This window comes from Chiloscyllium punctatum, chromosome 40 (assembly GCF_047496795.1).
Source record: "Chiloscyllium punctatum isolate Juve2018m chromosome 40, sChiPun1.3, whole genome shotgun sequence".
In the NCBI taxonomy this organism is placed as follows: domain Eukaryota; kingdom Metazoa; phylum Chordata; class Chondrichthyes; order Orectolobiformes; family Hemiscylliidae; genus Chiloscyllium; species Chiloscyllium punctatum.
In genome coordinates this window covers 68753755-68769941 of record NC_092778.1, presented here as the reverse complement: position 1 = coordinate 68769941, position 16187 = coordinate 68753755, and the positions used below count along the sequence as shown (strand labels likewise).

Below are 16187 nucleotides of genomic sequence, written 5' to 3'. Positions count from 1 at the left end.
TGATAAGTCCCTAGGGCCAGACCAAACTTATCCTAGGCTGCTCCAGGAAACAAGAAAGGAGGTTGCTAAGCCACTGGCGAGGATCTTTGCCTCCTCACTCTCCAAGAGAGTCGTACCGGAGGATTGGAAGGAGGCAAATGTTGTTCCTCTTTTCAAGAGGGGCAATAGGGAAATCCATGGCAATTACAGACCAGTCAGTCTTGCATCTATGGTCAGCAAAGTTTTGGAAATAATTCTGAGGGATAGGATTTATGACTATTTGGCAAAGCATAGTATGATTAAAGGCAGTCACCATGGCTTTGTGAGAGGCAGGTCATGCCTCACAAACTTTATTGAGTTCTTTGAGGTGAAAAGACAGGTCGACAAATGTCGAGCAGTGGATGTGGTGTATATGGACTTCAGCAAGGCATTTGATAAGATTCCCCATGGTAGGCTCGTTCATAAAGTCAGGAAGTATGGGATCCAGGGAGATTTGACTATCTGGATTCAGAATTGGTTGGCTGACAGAAGGCAGAGTGTGGTTGTTGATGGAAGTATTCTGCCTGGAGGACAGTGTTGACTGGTGTCCCGCAGGTTCTTGGGCCTCTGCTGTTTCTAGTTTTTATAAATGACTTGAATGAGGAGGTTGAGAGGTGGGTTAGTAAATTTGTAGATGACACAAAGGTTGGAGGTGTCATCGATAGTGTAGAGGGCTATTGCAGGCTGCAACACGACAGACAGAATGCAGAGCTGGGCTGAGAAATGGCAGATGGAGTACAACCTGGATAAATGCAAAGTGATGCATTTTGGAAGGTTGAACTCGAATGCTGAATATAGGATTAAAGGCAGAATTCTTGACAGTGTGGAGGAACACAGGGATCTGGGTGTGCAAGTACATGGATCCCTCAAAGTTGCCACCCAAGTGGATAGGGTTGTTAAGAAAGCATATGGTGTTTTGGCTTTCATTAACGGGGGATCGCGTTTAAGAGCTACAAGGTTTTGCTACAGCTCCACAAGTCCCTGGTGAGATCACACATGGAATATTGTGTCCAGTTCTGGTCGTCCTACTATAGGAAAGATGGAGGTTTTGGAGGGGATGCAAAAAAGGTTTACCAAGATGCTGCCTGGACTGGAGAGCTTGCCTTTCAAAGAAAGGTTGACTAAGCTCGGACTTTTCTCTCTGGAGAGAAGGAGGAAGAGAGAAGATGTGATTGAAGTATACAAGATAGTGAGAGGCATGGATAGAGCCAATAGCCAGGGACTTGTCCCCAGGGCAGGATCGACTGGTACGAGGGGTCATTGTTTTAAGATATTAGGAGAAGGGTATAGAGGAGACATCAGAGGTCGGATCTTTACGCAGACTGTTGTGAATGCATGGAATGCATTGCCAGCGTAGGTGGTGGTGGAAGCAGAGTCATTGGGGACATTTAAGCGACTGCTGGACATGCACATGGATAGAAGTGAGTTGAGGGGTGCGTAGGTTAAGTTCTGATAATTTACATTAGGATTAAACCTCGGCACAATATAGTGGGCTTAAGGGCCTGGTCTGTGCTGTACTTTTCTATGTTCTATGAGATTGCATTGCCCCCTTTGCAAGACAAAACACAGGTTCAGCACTGAAGAACCATCACTGTAGCAGTGTCACATAGTCAGTACTCCCTTAGAATGGAAGTTGTCAAGAAGGAAAATTTAATCCTCTCTAAACCGCAAGATAAAGCCATCCTTACCTAAAGCATTACTCTGGTTATTTGGAGGCACTTCAGTTTCACTCCTGCTAATAGAAACTCTGTGATGTCTCTCCTCTCGAATCCACCTGGACATCTCCTGAACTGTTTCTTTGGCACTTGAAGTACCCATCACTAATTTACGTTTGGCTTTAGCTTCTATGCTACTTTGTAGACTCTTTTCATTGCCTGAAGACATAGCTGAGAGGTCCATTTGTTGTTTTGTCACTTGGTTTTGCAGCAGCACTGGAGATGGATGCTTGACATCATAGGATTTGTTAAGTTCAATGGGTGAACCTTGTTTAGCTTTTTCCGTCAAGCTGGTAGTCTTTTGGCCACTGAGATTCAGTTCAATCTGGGGTTCTGAGGACTCAATAATTTCCTGTTTATTCACAAATAATGGAGATGTCCTTTCCAAATCATGATCTTTCTGAATTAAGCTGCTCAATGGTGCTTGAACAACATTATCAACTACACCTTCAATCATTTTTGTTTCCGATACTCCAGAAGGTTTAGCACATAAGGGTAAACATCCTTTTCTTGGCATCTCATCAACACTTCCCAAGCATGTTGGAAAATCCTGTCGTTTCCCAGCAATTTGTTCTGTTTCTTCTTGATTGACAGCTATTAAAGCTTCATTCACAACTGCTCTCTTTGCATAAAGATTAATATTCATTTTACCTAGAGGTATCCCAGATAATCCTTTAAATTTTTCTTTCGGACTTAGCTCATAAGCATTTACCGGATTATTAATAACAATATTGGTCGATGTCCTGGGACGTCTTTGGTGCATTTTCGGACTGCGACTTGGTTCGGGGTTGGGCAGTTTCGCATAAGACCCCATTAAGCTTTTAAGCAAGCTCCTGTCACGTTCACTTGTTGAACAGTTTATCCAATCCTCATCTGAATCAGATTCTCTCAATAAGCCTTTTGTTGACTTTTCTGCAAAGTCTACTTTTGATGAATTACTTAAAACTGAAGCTGATGTACTAACTGCTGTTTTATCATATAATTCACAGCTTTCATTTGTTGCAGAGGCATTCTGTGGCTGTGAAGATGACCTTGCACTGCTTGTCACAAGACTGGGACTCAAAGTTTTGGTAGATACTTTGTTTCTTTCTTTTTCCCAGTCACTGATTTTAACACCTTCATTTTCTTTATCGGAATGACTTTCATTTGTACTTTCCTTGGAAACATTTTTCCCACTACGTCGATTTTGTTCTCTCTCTACATATTCTCTTGATTTTTTTAACAGGTTCTGAAGACTCATTGCATAATGATCAGGAGATTCCTTTGTGGATAACATGACATCAGTTTTTGATTCCTCTTTCTTAGGACTTGTGCATACTGAGAATGTGTTATTGGATTGGTTATTACAAGTCAATTTAGGAAGGTCACTTAGTTGGGAATAATAAGTGCACTTCTCAGAATTTCTGGCGGTATTTTCTTCCATTAATTTCAATGATGCCGCTATTGACACAGTGGTATCTGCAGGTTTGTCAGAATAGCTTGAAGACTGGTCTGTGCTGAAGCCATTTGTTGGATCAATTTTTGTTGGCGATTGACTTCCAGGATCTTTGATGCATTCGGTGGTACTTGGCACGTGACATACCTTTCGGAAAAACAGTTCAAAATCAGGATCAAAAATACAAAATGTAATAATTCTATGTAACTTGTTTTACATATTTATAAACCATGTCAAAGATACCTGTACTTGGGCCAAAGTTTATAAAGCCACTTCCCAGCACATTATAGACCAGTTAACAACAGACTTGTTTTGAAAAAATGTAATGCATTTTAAACTTCAGAGAAAATTAACATCTTAGCCTTTTAAAAATGTGGTGGGCATTTATAATAATCATATGCAATCTGAAAGTATCATCTTCAGTAAAACAGACTGCAGGAGGTCCACTGGAAATGAAGCAGAAAGCTTAATGTTTGTTGGTAACCATTGGTGGCATAACCACACAAAATCTCATCTCATAATGTTTTGTTTTTGGTAACTAAGTACACAATTGTAAACAAGACAAGCCTTCTAAATTAGTTCCAATACAGGTGTTTACTCTCTCCACCCATTACACTTCATGAATTACAACTAACCATAGATGTAAAATTGGACGAAAGGAAAGAAAATCATTTACCCAGAATAATTGTCACTGTAAAATAGCCAAGTACTCTGAATGGAAAAGTGAATTTAATTATTACTTGATGCGTTAAATTGTCTCTTAAAAAGACTTTTTCATAATTTTCATAACTTTTAAAAATGGAATTATGTTTTAACTGAGACATGCTTGCCCTGAAATTTATCCATTTTGAACATGCAAAGTATCATATAACGGAACAGGTAGGGATGAAATTTGGGACATGGATTGTTTGTGTTTATACACTTTTTTTAGAATCACAGAAATATCAACAGAACGGAGGGTGTGCACTTGCATTCATGATCTTTCATATGTCTGAGGATCTTTGGTGAATTTCTGTAGTGCATCTTGTAGATGGTAGAGGGTAGACAGATGGAGCAGTAAATGGCTGGGTTGGAATTGTCCTGCTTTTTATGTACAGTACATACTTGGGCAATTTTCCATTTTGCTGGGTAGATACCAATGTTGTAACTGTACTGGAACATCCTCCAAACCCAAGGACCAATTCCATCTGGAAGGACAGAAGCAGCAGATTGATTGCAACATCACCACCTGCAAGTTCCCCTTCAAGTCACTCACTATCTTGATTTGAAAATATATCACCATTCTTTCACCGGTCGCTGGGTTGGAATTCTGAAATTCCCTCCCAAAGGGCTGTAAGGATCTACCTACAATACCTCACTGCGGCAGTTCAAGAAGGCAGCTCACTGTCACCACGTTCTCAAGGACATCTAGCTGCCGTAATGAAAATAATCCCTTCCCTTGCAGTGATACCACTTGTCTTCATTCACTGCACCCAATATAACCTACTCTACATTGGAGAAACCTAATGCAGACTGGGTAACCACTTTGCACCTGTGAGGTGTACAGGTAATGAGAGGCATAGATAAAGTAGATAACCAGAGACTTTTCCCCAGGCAGAAATGGCTGTCACGAGGGTAATAATTTTAAGGTGTTCAGAGGAAGCAACAGGGGAGATGTCAGAGGTAGGTTCTTTACGCAGAGAGCGTTGGGTGTGTGGAATGCACTGCCAGCGGTGGCATTAGAGTCAGAGACATTACGGATGCTTAAGCGACTCCAGTCTGTGCACAAGCATGACCCTGACCTTCCCATAACTGGTCATTTTAACACAGCATCCTGCTTGCATGCTTGTGTGCCTGTCCTCATCATGCTACAATGCTCCAGCAAATCATAGGGCAAACTGAAGGAACATGATCTCATCTTCAGACTAGACACTTTACAATCATCTGGACTTAATACTGAGTTCAACACCTTCACATTGTGAATTCATCCCCATTTCTTCCTTTTCTTTTAGCTTTGTTTGTTACGTTCTCTGTCACTATACCCACTCCCAGAAATCTGAAATAAAAGGTTTTAGGGAAATACAATGAATCTAACAAAGGAGCACTGGACTTGAAATGTTAACTTTGTTTTTCTCTCAACAGACACTGCCAGGCCTACCATGTTTCTCCAGCTCTGCACTTCGATTTCAGAATCCCATTCAGACTATTTCCAAACCAAAGAAAAGCAGAAATCAGTTGAAAAACACTGTTCAAATGCTAATTGCTAACACCACCAGCTAATCAGGGTCTCTAGGTATTATGCCTCTGCCTTTTCTGTATTGGTGGCTCATTAACATAGTAGTTGATGCGTGGCACTGGAAAGCCACAGCAGGTCAGATAGCATCCAAAGACCCGGAGAGTTTACGTTTCAATCATAAGCTATTCCTCATTTCTGATGGAGTTTATGCTCAAAACGTCGACACTCCTGCTTCTCAGATGCTGCTTGACCTACTGCACTTTTTCAGTGCCACACTTTTGACTCTGATCGCCATCTACAGTCCTCACTTTCTTACAGTAGTTGATGTATTACCTATTTACAAAGGCAATAGAAACTAATCAGTAAACTTTTGAGCATGGATCTTGGTGGGTGAAACTTTGAGCAGGCTCATAAAGGCCAACAATCTTTTCTGCCTCAAAACAGACTTAGGGTCTGGAAAATATTTGAGCAGGCATTTGATGTCAGATTCGTGCTTTTGTTGGGTACTCCATAATCAAAATGGTGGAGCGGGGCACAGGGTGGTGCTGTGGTGACAGGTACATGAAAACTGCCATTGTACCACCATGCTACAGAGTAAGTGAATCAACTATGTCAGTGAAAATGGAAAATTCTAATTTTGGTAATTAGTTAGTCAGTTTTATTCTAGATGGTGTTGAGTGATTGTAGTTTAACCCATCCAGCAACAAGAATATTCCAAGTGTGCAATTTAGAACAAAGAACAGTATAGCACAGTACAGGCCCTCGAAGATCAACCTAACCTACACACCCCTCAATTTACGATTGTCCATGTGCTTGTCCAGCAGTTGCTTAAATGTCCCTAATGTCTCTGACTCTACACAGAGTAGTGGGTGTGTGGAATGCACTGCCAGTGGTGGTAGTAAAGAACCCACTTCTGACATCTCCCGTATACCTTCCTCCAAATCACCTTAAAATGATGACCTTCGTGACAGCCATTTCTGCCTGGGGAAAAGTCTCTGGTTATCTACTCTATCTATGCCTCTCATCACCTGTATACCTCTATCAAGTCACCTCTCCTCCTCCTTCTCTCCCATGTGAAAAGCCCGAGCTCAGTCAACCTCTCTGCATAAGACAAGCCCTCCAATTCAGGTAGCATCCTGGTAAATCTCCGCTGCACCCTCTCTAAAGCATCTATATCCTCCCTAGAATGAGGCAACCAGAAATGGACACAAGTGTGGCCTAACTAGGGTTTTATAGAGCTGCAGCACACAGCTCTTAAACGCAATTCCCCCTGTTAAAGAAAGCCAAAATGTCACATGTCTTCTTAATAACCCTATCAATTTGAGTAGGCGAAAGTGAGGACTGCAGATGCTCACTCGGGTGTTTTTCATATCTTCCTGGTGGTGGCAATTGAATAAAGATTCGTGCACTTTGTGTCTTTCACTGTGTTTTACACTTGCACACACACACCATGGGTGCTGGGGAAAAATAAGCACTACCGCAGTTAGGCGGTAGTGTGGGGGTTAAATTAAATTTAAAAAAAAGGACTGCAGATGCTGGAGATCAGAGTCGAAGAGTGTGGCACTGGAAAAGCACAGCCGGTCAGGCAGCATTCAATAGGCAGGAGAATCGACGTTTCAAGCATAAGCCCTTCATTCCACTTGGGTGGCAACTTTGATGGATCTATATATTTGGACCAAGATCCCACTGTTCCTCCACACTGTTAAGAATCCTGTCTTTAACCCTGTATTCAGCATTCGAATTCGACCTTCCAAAATGAATCACTTCTCATTTATCCAGGTTGAACTACATCTACCACTTTTCAGTCCAGCTCTGCAGCCCATCAATGTCTTGTTGTAGCCTGCAACAACCCTTGATACTATCTACAACAGCACCAACCTTAGTGTCATTGGCAAACTTACTAACCCATCCTTTCACTTCCTCATCTAAGTCATTTATAAAAACTACAAAGAGCTGAGGCCAGAGAACAGATCCCTACGGGACACCACTGGTCACCGACCTCCACGCAAGAACACTTTCCATCCAGTATCACTCACTGTCTTCTTTTGGCCAGCCAATTCTGTATCTAGGCAGTCAGATTTCCCTGTATCCCATACCTCCTAACTTTCTGAATGAGCCTACCATGAGGAACCTTATCAAATGCCTTACCGAAATCCATATATACCATTCCACTACTCAACCTGTCTCGTCACATCCTCAAATAACTCAATAAGGCTTGTGAGGCATGACCTTGCCCTCATGGTGACTACATTTAATAAAACTATTCTTTTCCAAATAGAAATAAATCCTCTCTCTCAATCCTTTCCAGTACCTTGCTTACCACAGATGCAAGACTAACTGGTTGTAATTCCTAGGGATTTCCCCATTTCTTGAATAGAGGAACAACAATCACCTCCCTCCAATCATCTGGTACTACTCCAGTGGAGAGCGAGGATTCAAAGATCATCGCCAGAGGTACAGCAATCTCATTCCTCGCTTCCCGTAATAACCTTGGATATATCTACTCCATCTCTGGGGACTTATCTATCTTAATGCATCCCAGAGTTTCCAGCACATCCACTTTCTTAATATCAATCTGTTCAAGCCTATTAACATGGTCCGCAGTATTCTCACCATCAAAAAGGTCCCCCTCTCTCTAGTGAATACTTAAGCAAAAAACTCATTTAGGGCCTCCCCTACCACTTCAGACTCCAGCTCCCTCCGCTATCCCTGATCGGCTCTACCCTCTCTCTGATCATTCTCTTATTCCTTACCTTAGTGTAGAACACCTTTGGGTTTTCCCTGATCCTTCCCATCAAGGCTTTTTTGTGCCCCCTCCTAGCTCTCCTCATTTTGAGTTCTTTCCTAGCTACCTTGTAATCCTCTAAAGCTGTACCAGATCCTTGTTTACTCAAGCTTAAGCTTCCTTCATCCTTTTGACAAGAAGCTCCTCTTCTCTTGTCGTCCAAGGCTCCTTCATTTTATCATTCCTTGCCTCAGTGGGACTTTCTTGGAAAAAAGTAGAAGGAAAACTCAAATTGGCATGTTTTAAATATGGTGAAAACTTAGAAATGTTGGTATTCTGAGGGTCCTGGGAATTTGTACACGTATGACAGAAATTTAACATTCCAGGTACAGCAAACGATTAGGAAGGCAAGTAGAATGCTCATCTTTAACACTCTTACAATCTAATCTCTTTGTAATAATGTCTTGCTGTAATTGTATAGGACCTTGACGAGACTACACCAGGAGTACATTATTGAATGGAGTTCACATTTTTTTAAATTCATTCGTTTGTGGGTTGTGGGTGTCGCTGATTTGCCAGCAATTATTGCCAGTCCCAAGTTGCCCTTGAGAAGGGGGTGCTGAGCCGCCTTCTTGAACCGCTGCAATTCACCTGCCGTGGGTTGACCCACAATGCCATTATAGGGGGGTATTCTAGGATTTTGACCCAGCAACAGTGATATATTTCCAAGTCAGGGTAGTGAGTGGCTTGGAGGGTGGTGTTCCCACGTAAATGCTGCCCTTCTTCTTCTAGATCAAAGCGGTCACGGGTTTGGAAGGTGCTGTCAAAGGATCTTTGGTGAATTTCTACAGTGCATCTTGTAGATATTATGCACTGCAGCTACTGAGCGTCGGTGGTAGAAGTGGATGCTTGTGGAAGTGGTGCCAATCAAGTGGGTTACATTGTCCTGAATGGTGTCAAGCTTCTTGAGTGTTGTTAGGGCTACACCCATTCAAGCAAGTGGAAAATATTCATCACACCACTGAGTTGTGCCTTGGTGGACAGGCTTTGGGGAGTCAGGTGGTATTTTACTTGCTGCAGTATTCCTAGCCCCCCACCTGCTCTTGTAGCCACTGTGTTTAAATGGTGAGTCCGATCACCCCGCAAGACGTTGACAGTGGGAAATTCAATGATAGTAATATCTTTGAATGTCAAGGGATGGTGGTTAGGTTGTCTCTTATTGGTGATAGTCATAGCCTGGCATTTGTGTGGCATGAATGTTGCTTGCCGCTTGCCAGCCCAAGCTGGATTTGTCCAGATCTTGTTGCAATTGGACACAGGCTGCTTAGTTATCTGAGGAATCACGAATGGTGCTGAACATTGTGCAATTATCAGTAAACATTCTCATTTCTAACCTCAGACACTACCCTGAGGAACTCCTGCAGAAATGTCCAGGAGCTGAGATGACTGACTTCCAACAAAAGGCATTTGGATGGGTATATGAAGAAGGAGGGTTTGGAGGGATATGGGCCGGGTGCTGGCAGGTGGGACTAGATTGGTTCTATGCTGTACATCTCTATGACTCTACAACTGAGCACGATGTAAAGATGCTGGTGTTGGACTGGTGTGGACAAAGTCAGAAGTCATATGACACCAGGTTATAATCCAACAGGTTTATTTGAAATCACACGCTTTCATAGTGCTGCACCTTTGTCAAGTGGAGGGAAGCACACAGGCACAGCATTTATATGCAGACAGATAATGGTAAAATGATTCCAAGTAATTAAGAAAGTATGAAAACAAATACAAATAGTGAGTGAAGTAATGACAGACTGAATAACAAGTCTTTGAAGGTGATCAAAAGTGTCTAGGTCAAGTATCAACAGCTGATCAGCAAGTGAAGGGATGACCTATGATCTAATTAATAATTACAAAAAAATCAAAATAGGATGGTGCAAGAGTCAAACCAAATGGCTAAAATAACATGATAGGTATGAGGCGCATGATGAGGGTCTAACCAAAGTAAGAAATAATCCAAAACTATACAAAATAAGTACAGAGAGAATGAGTTATCAAGGTGATGGCATCAAAACAGCACAGTAAGGAAGATTTTACACAGAACATGATAGGGTTACATGGAGCGCAACCTGAACCCAAGATCACAATTGAGGTCGCCCTCATGGGTATTGTTCTGTCTTCTGATTTGTCCAACAACCACCTTCCAGAAAATTTGCCCCCAGTTTCCCATCAATTCCAGTTTTGCCAAGGCTCCTTAATGCCACATTCCATCAAATGCAGTTTTGATGCCAAGGACTGTCACACTTACCTCACCTCTGGAATTCAGTCCTCTTGTCCACTCTCAAAGCAAGTTTGTAATGAGGTCAGGAGCGGAATAATCCTGGCAGAACCCAAACTGGACGCTACTGAGCAGATTTCTCCTGAGGAGGTGCTGCTTGATAGCACTATCAATGATACCTTCCATCATATCTAAACTCAGATGACAGTAAGAAAAAGGAGTCGGCCATTTGGCCCTTGGCCTGCTTCATAATTCAAGACCGTTGCTGATCAGATTATGGCCTTCCATCCACTTTCCTATACCCCAACCTCTATATTAACTGAATTTCAAAAGCGAACAACCCTCAAAGAGGAAATTCCTCCATGCATCTTCAATGAGAGACTTCTTATTCACAAATTGAGTCCCATTTCTAAACTCGAAATGTGTTGCTGGAAAAGCGCAGCAAGTCAGGCAGCATCCTGAAGAAGGGCTCATGCCCGAAACATCGATTCTCCTGTTCCTTGGATGCTGCCTGACCTGCTACACTTTTCCAGCAACACATTTTCAGCTCTGATCTCCAGCATCTGCAGTCCTCACTTTCTCCTCCATTTCTAGACTCCCCCATGAGGGGGAAATATCCTGTCATTAATCCTGCCAAGTCTCCTCAGAATTTTAAATGCTTTATTAAAATCATCAGTTTTTTAAAGTTCTAAAATGAACTAATTCAAAACTTCCATCAAGAGATGAACCTCTCAATGTGATATGAATTCAGTGGGCTAACAGGCATCCTTTTGCATTATAATAACTGATGTGGGTCCTTATTGCCAACAGATAGTGACGGTACACCGTTATTACAGGCTGCATATTAACCCTGGTCTCAGAATTTTCTATTGTTTCCATGTAATCCATAAAATGCTGGGGTCATAAAGTGCACATTTTAAACTTGTGTGAACCAAATGTCTTCGTCCCAGAAGAATGAAAGTAAATCATTCCCCCAACACACAGCCCAAATATATTCTCCACAAACAGCAATGAGATAAATTACTGGACAGTCTGTATTATTGAGGAATTGTTGAGTTCCCTGCTTTTTTGTTCAAAAATGCTAGACAATCCACTCTAATCATCATTGAACATCTTACCCAAAAGACAACCACCCCAAAATAACAGCACCACATAGTACTACATTAAGCTGATGGTACAGATTACAGGCAATTCTTCCAGAATGCAATTGTTGCACACCTGTGCAATCCTGAGCTAGCCAAAAATAGCACAACACAAACAACACTTAAAAGTGTTGCTGATCTCTTCGCATTATAGCCAACACACACTTTAAAAGTTTGTGCTTTAGAATTAGCATTCCCTATTTACCCAATCACGTTACAGCCAATTAAACAAAGAAATGTCATAACAGAACTGCCTGTACATATTTAAATCCAGAGTAGGGCTTGAACCAAGATTTCATAGAATACAGAACATTACAGCATAGTACATGCCCTATAGTATTGCGCCGACCTGTGAACCAATCTAAAGCCCATCTAACCTACACTTTTCCATTTTCATCCATATATTTATCCAATGACCATTTAAATGCCCTTAAAGTTGGCGAGTCTACTTCTGCTGCAGACAGAGGAAGCGTTCCACGCCAATGCTACACTGAGTTTAAAAAAAACTACTTCTGGTACCTGTCCTATATCAATCATCCCTCAATTTAAAGCTGTGGTCCTTCGTGCTAGCTATCACCGTCCAAGGAAAAAGGCTCTTACTGTCCACTCTATCAAACCCTCTGATTATCTTGTGTGTCTCAATTAAGTCACCTTTCAACTTTCTTCTCCAACAAAAAACAGCCTTTTGTCATAAGACCTTCCCTCCATATCAGGCAAAATCCTTGTAAATCTCCTCTGGACCCTTTCCAAAGCTTCCACATTGTTCCTATAATATGGTGACCAGAACTGTACACAATACTCAAACTGCAGCCGCACCAGAGTTTTGTACAGGTGCACCATGACTTGGTGGCTCCAAAACTCAATCCCTCTACCAATAAAAGCTAACACACCGTAGATCTTCTTAATAACCCTATCAACCTGGGTAGCACTACGCACATGGACACAGAGATTTCTCTGTTCATCTACACTACCAAGAATCTTACCATTAACCCAGTACTCTTTATTCCTGTTGCTCCTACCAAAGTGAACTATCTCCATTTGCCACCTCTCAGCCCAGCTCTGCAGCTTATCTATGTCCCTCTGTAACCTGCAACATTCTTTGCACTATTCACAACTCCATCAACAATAATGTCATCTGCAAATTTACTAACCCATTGTTCTATGCCCTCATCCAGGTCATTTGTAAAAATGACAAACAGCAGTGGCCCCAAACAGATCCTAGCGATACACCACTAGTTACTCAGCTCCAAGGTGAGCATTTCCCATCAACCACCACTGTTTTCTTTCAGCTAGACAATTTCTGATCCAAACCACAAGCACCCTGAATCCCATGCCTCTGTATTTTGTGCAATAGCCTACCACATGACCCCTTATCAAACGCCTTACTGAAATCCATATACACGACATCAACTGCTTTACCCTCATCCACCTGTTTGGTCACTTTCTCAAATAACTCAATAAGGTTTGTGAGGCACGACCTACCCTTCACAAAACCATCCCTATCAAGTTATTCCTTCTTACATGATTATAAATCCTATCTCTTCCAACACTTTACCCACAACCAAAATAAGTCTCACTGGTCTTCTGTTACCAAGGTTGTCTCTACTCTCCTCCTTGAAGAGGACATTTGTTATCCTCCAGTTTTATAGCACTATTCATGTAGACAATGACAACATAAAGATCAAAGCTAAAGGCTCTGAATCTCCTCCCTGGCTTCCCAGGGAATCCTAGGATAATTCCCATCGGGCCAAGGGGCCTTATATATTTTCATACTTTCCAGAATTGCTCATACCTCCTCATTGTGAACCTCAATCTTGTCTCGTCTCATAGCCTGTATCTCAGTACTCTCGACAACATTGTCTTTTCCAATGTGAATACTGACGAAAATTATTCATTTAGCACTTCCCCTATTTCCTTGGACTCCACACACAACTTCCCACTACTATCCTTGATTGGCCCTAACCATTCTCTTGTCATTTTTTTAATTCCTGACATACAATAGAAAGTTTTAGGGCTTTCCTTGATCCTACCTGCCAGAGACATCTCATGTCCCCTCCTGACTTTTCTTAGCTCTCTCTTTAGGTCTTTCCTTGCTAACCTGTAACTCTCAAGCGCCCTTAATCAGCCTTCATGTCTCATCCTAACACAAGCCTTCTTCTTCCTCGACAAGAAATTCAACTTCCTTAGTAAACCACGGCTCCCTCACTCAACCACTTCTGCCCTGCCTGACAGATACATACTCATCAGTAGCTGTTCGTTGAATAGGCTCCACATTTCAATTGTGCCCATTCCCTGCAGTTTCCTTCCCATAATCTGCATCCTAAATTTTGCCTAATCACATCATAATTGCCCTTCCCCTAGCTATAACTCTTGCCCTGTGTTACTTACCTACTTCTTCCCGTTGCTAAAGTAAACATAACGAATTGTGCTCACCTACCTCCAAATCTAACACCTGGCTAGGTTCATTACCCAGTACCAAATCCAATGTGGCCTTGACCCTTGTTGGCCTGCCTACATACTGTGTCAGGAAACCCTCCTGCACACATTGGACAAAAATTGATCCATCTAAAGTACTTGAACTATTCCAGTCAATATTTGGAAAGTTCAAGTCCCCCATAACAACTACCCTGTTACTCCAGCTTCTATTTAGAATCGTCTTTGCAATCTTTTCTTGTATATATCTGGAACTATTTGGAGGCAGTTAGAAAACCCCAACAGGGTGATCTCTCCTTGCCTGTTTCTAACTTCAGCTCATACTTCCTCAGTAGACGAGTCCTTTCTGCCACCACAATACTGTTCTTGACTAAAAATGCCACACCTCCCCCTCTTGTACCATCTTCTCTAATCTTACTGAAACATCTAAACCCCAGAACCTGCAACAACCATTCCTGTCTTGCTCTATCCATGTCTCCGAAGTGGCCATATCAAATTCCCATGCTGCAGGTTCACCCACCTTATTCAATTGCTACCACTGAGCTAAACTGGACACTAAAATAATCTGTACTTTCCGGTGTTATAGTATGGTAATTATCATAAGCATCTAGAAGTAGCAAGCCATTTACTAATACAAAGCAAAATAGAAGCCTTAATCATTCAGAATTTCAACAGTCAAGTTGTTTAAAACATTACAATGTCAATGAAGGTAGAATAATTATGTAATCTGTATTGCAATTTCAAATTTTTGCCTGGTATTTTAAAATTCCAGGTTTTAAAACTCATTAATTTACACAAAGACAACAAAATAGCTAACCTGTACATTTTCTATAATTTCTTGGACACGAGTTAGTAAGGCACTTTTTCTCGCTTTCTGCCGCTTGAGCTCCAATTCCACAGCTTTTTGTCTGTACTGCTGCATCTCCAGCTTCCTTTCACTATCCATCTGTAATAGGAAAAGTTACCTTGCTTCAGTATGATGGTAAGAAAGCTTTCAGCAAATCTGAAGCTCATTGCGATGATCCAATTTCCACCTTCAAAAACCAACCTTATTCAGAAGAACCTGCACTATGTATTGTAATTACTACTTATTCGCTCCATTAGTTAGATGATGAATAACTCAATGCTGAAATAAAAGTTATCAAATAACCAGCTAAAGCTTGGTTGTTGACTCCGCTCATGAAAGCTCATAACTATTGTTTAAAGTATTTTCCGATTTCAAAGACGCTGTGCTTATGAAGCTTTCATTGACTAAGTAACCCAAGTCAACACATGATCTTTGTTTAAACATAGTTGACGACAATAATGCCAACTATCGTTTTACAAGACAGAAGGCTGTCACTAAGATCTTTTGCTTTAAAAAGGTATTATAGTCAAACAAGACAAACAAACCAACCAAAATACCTTAGCAAATATGTTTAATTAAAATATTGGCTTCCATAAATCTGTTTCACAAATCATCCACTTCTTTCCTATTGCCTCTAAGTAACTTTGGACAAAACTGAGTAGAGATAACCAAGATGGCTGTAAAAACCAAAACAACTTGCTATTATGTACCCACCTTTGTGAACTTATGCAATAGTCTGTAACTAGTTCATAAGTCGAGGAATAGGAGGTCATTCAGCCCCTTTAGCCTGCTCAGCCATTTAATAGCATCATAACTAACCCAACATTCCTCACATCCACTTTCTTGCATTTTCCCATAATCCTTGATTCTCCTAATCAAGAATCTCAGAATTAAATATGCAGAAGGACTCTGCCCCCACAGCTCCATGTGGCAAGGAGCTCCAGAGACACTCAACCCTGAGAAGAAATTCTTCATCACAATCTTAGATTGGTATCCCTTTATTAGATTAGATTACATTACATTACAGTGTGGAAACAGGCCCTTCGGCCCAACAAGTCCACACCGACCCGCCGAAGCACAACCCACCCATACCCCTACATTTACCCTTTACCTAACACTACGGGCAATTTAGCATGGCCAATTCACCTGACCTGCACATTCTTGGACTGTGGGAGGAAACCGGAGCACCTGGAGGAAACCCACGCAGACACGGGGAGAACGTGCAAACTCCACACAGACAGTCGCCTGAGGCGGGAATTGAACCCGGGTCTGGCGCTGTGAGGCAGCAGTGCTACCCACTGTACGACCCGACTATGGCCTCTGGTCCCAGACTCTCCCATGAGGGGAAACATCCTTTCAGCACGTACCCTGTCAAGTGCCTT

General features: G+C 41.8%; 1 protein-coding gene across 8 annotated transcripts in view; it reads right to left on the bottom strand.

Moving 5' to 3' along the window:
* The window catches only part of LOC140464733 (centriolar coiled-coil protein of 110 kDa-like), an 84486-nt gene that overhangs the window by 50064 nt on the left and 18235 nt on the right, over positions 1 to 16187 (bottom strand). For 6 of the 8 annotated variants that reach the window (XR_011954971.1, XM_072560206.1, XM_072560207.1 and 3 more), the window contains exons 4-5: positions 14776 to 14904; positions 1707 to 3315 (exon numbers count right to left, since the gene is read on the bottom strand). Coding sequence is in view for 7 of the 8 variants with exons in the window: in XM_072560206.1 (XP_072416307.1) it covers positions 1707 to 3315; positions 14776 to 14904 (1738 nt within the window). In the remaining variant the exon portion in view is untranslated. Of the gene's footprint in view, positions 1 to 1706; positions 3316 to 10413; positions 10517 to 14775; positions 14905 to 16187 lie in introns of those variants that run through there. The other 2 variants (XM_072560212.1, XM_072560211.1) reach the window with 2 other exon arrangements.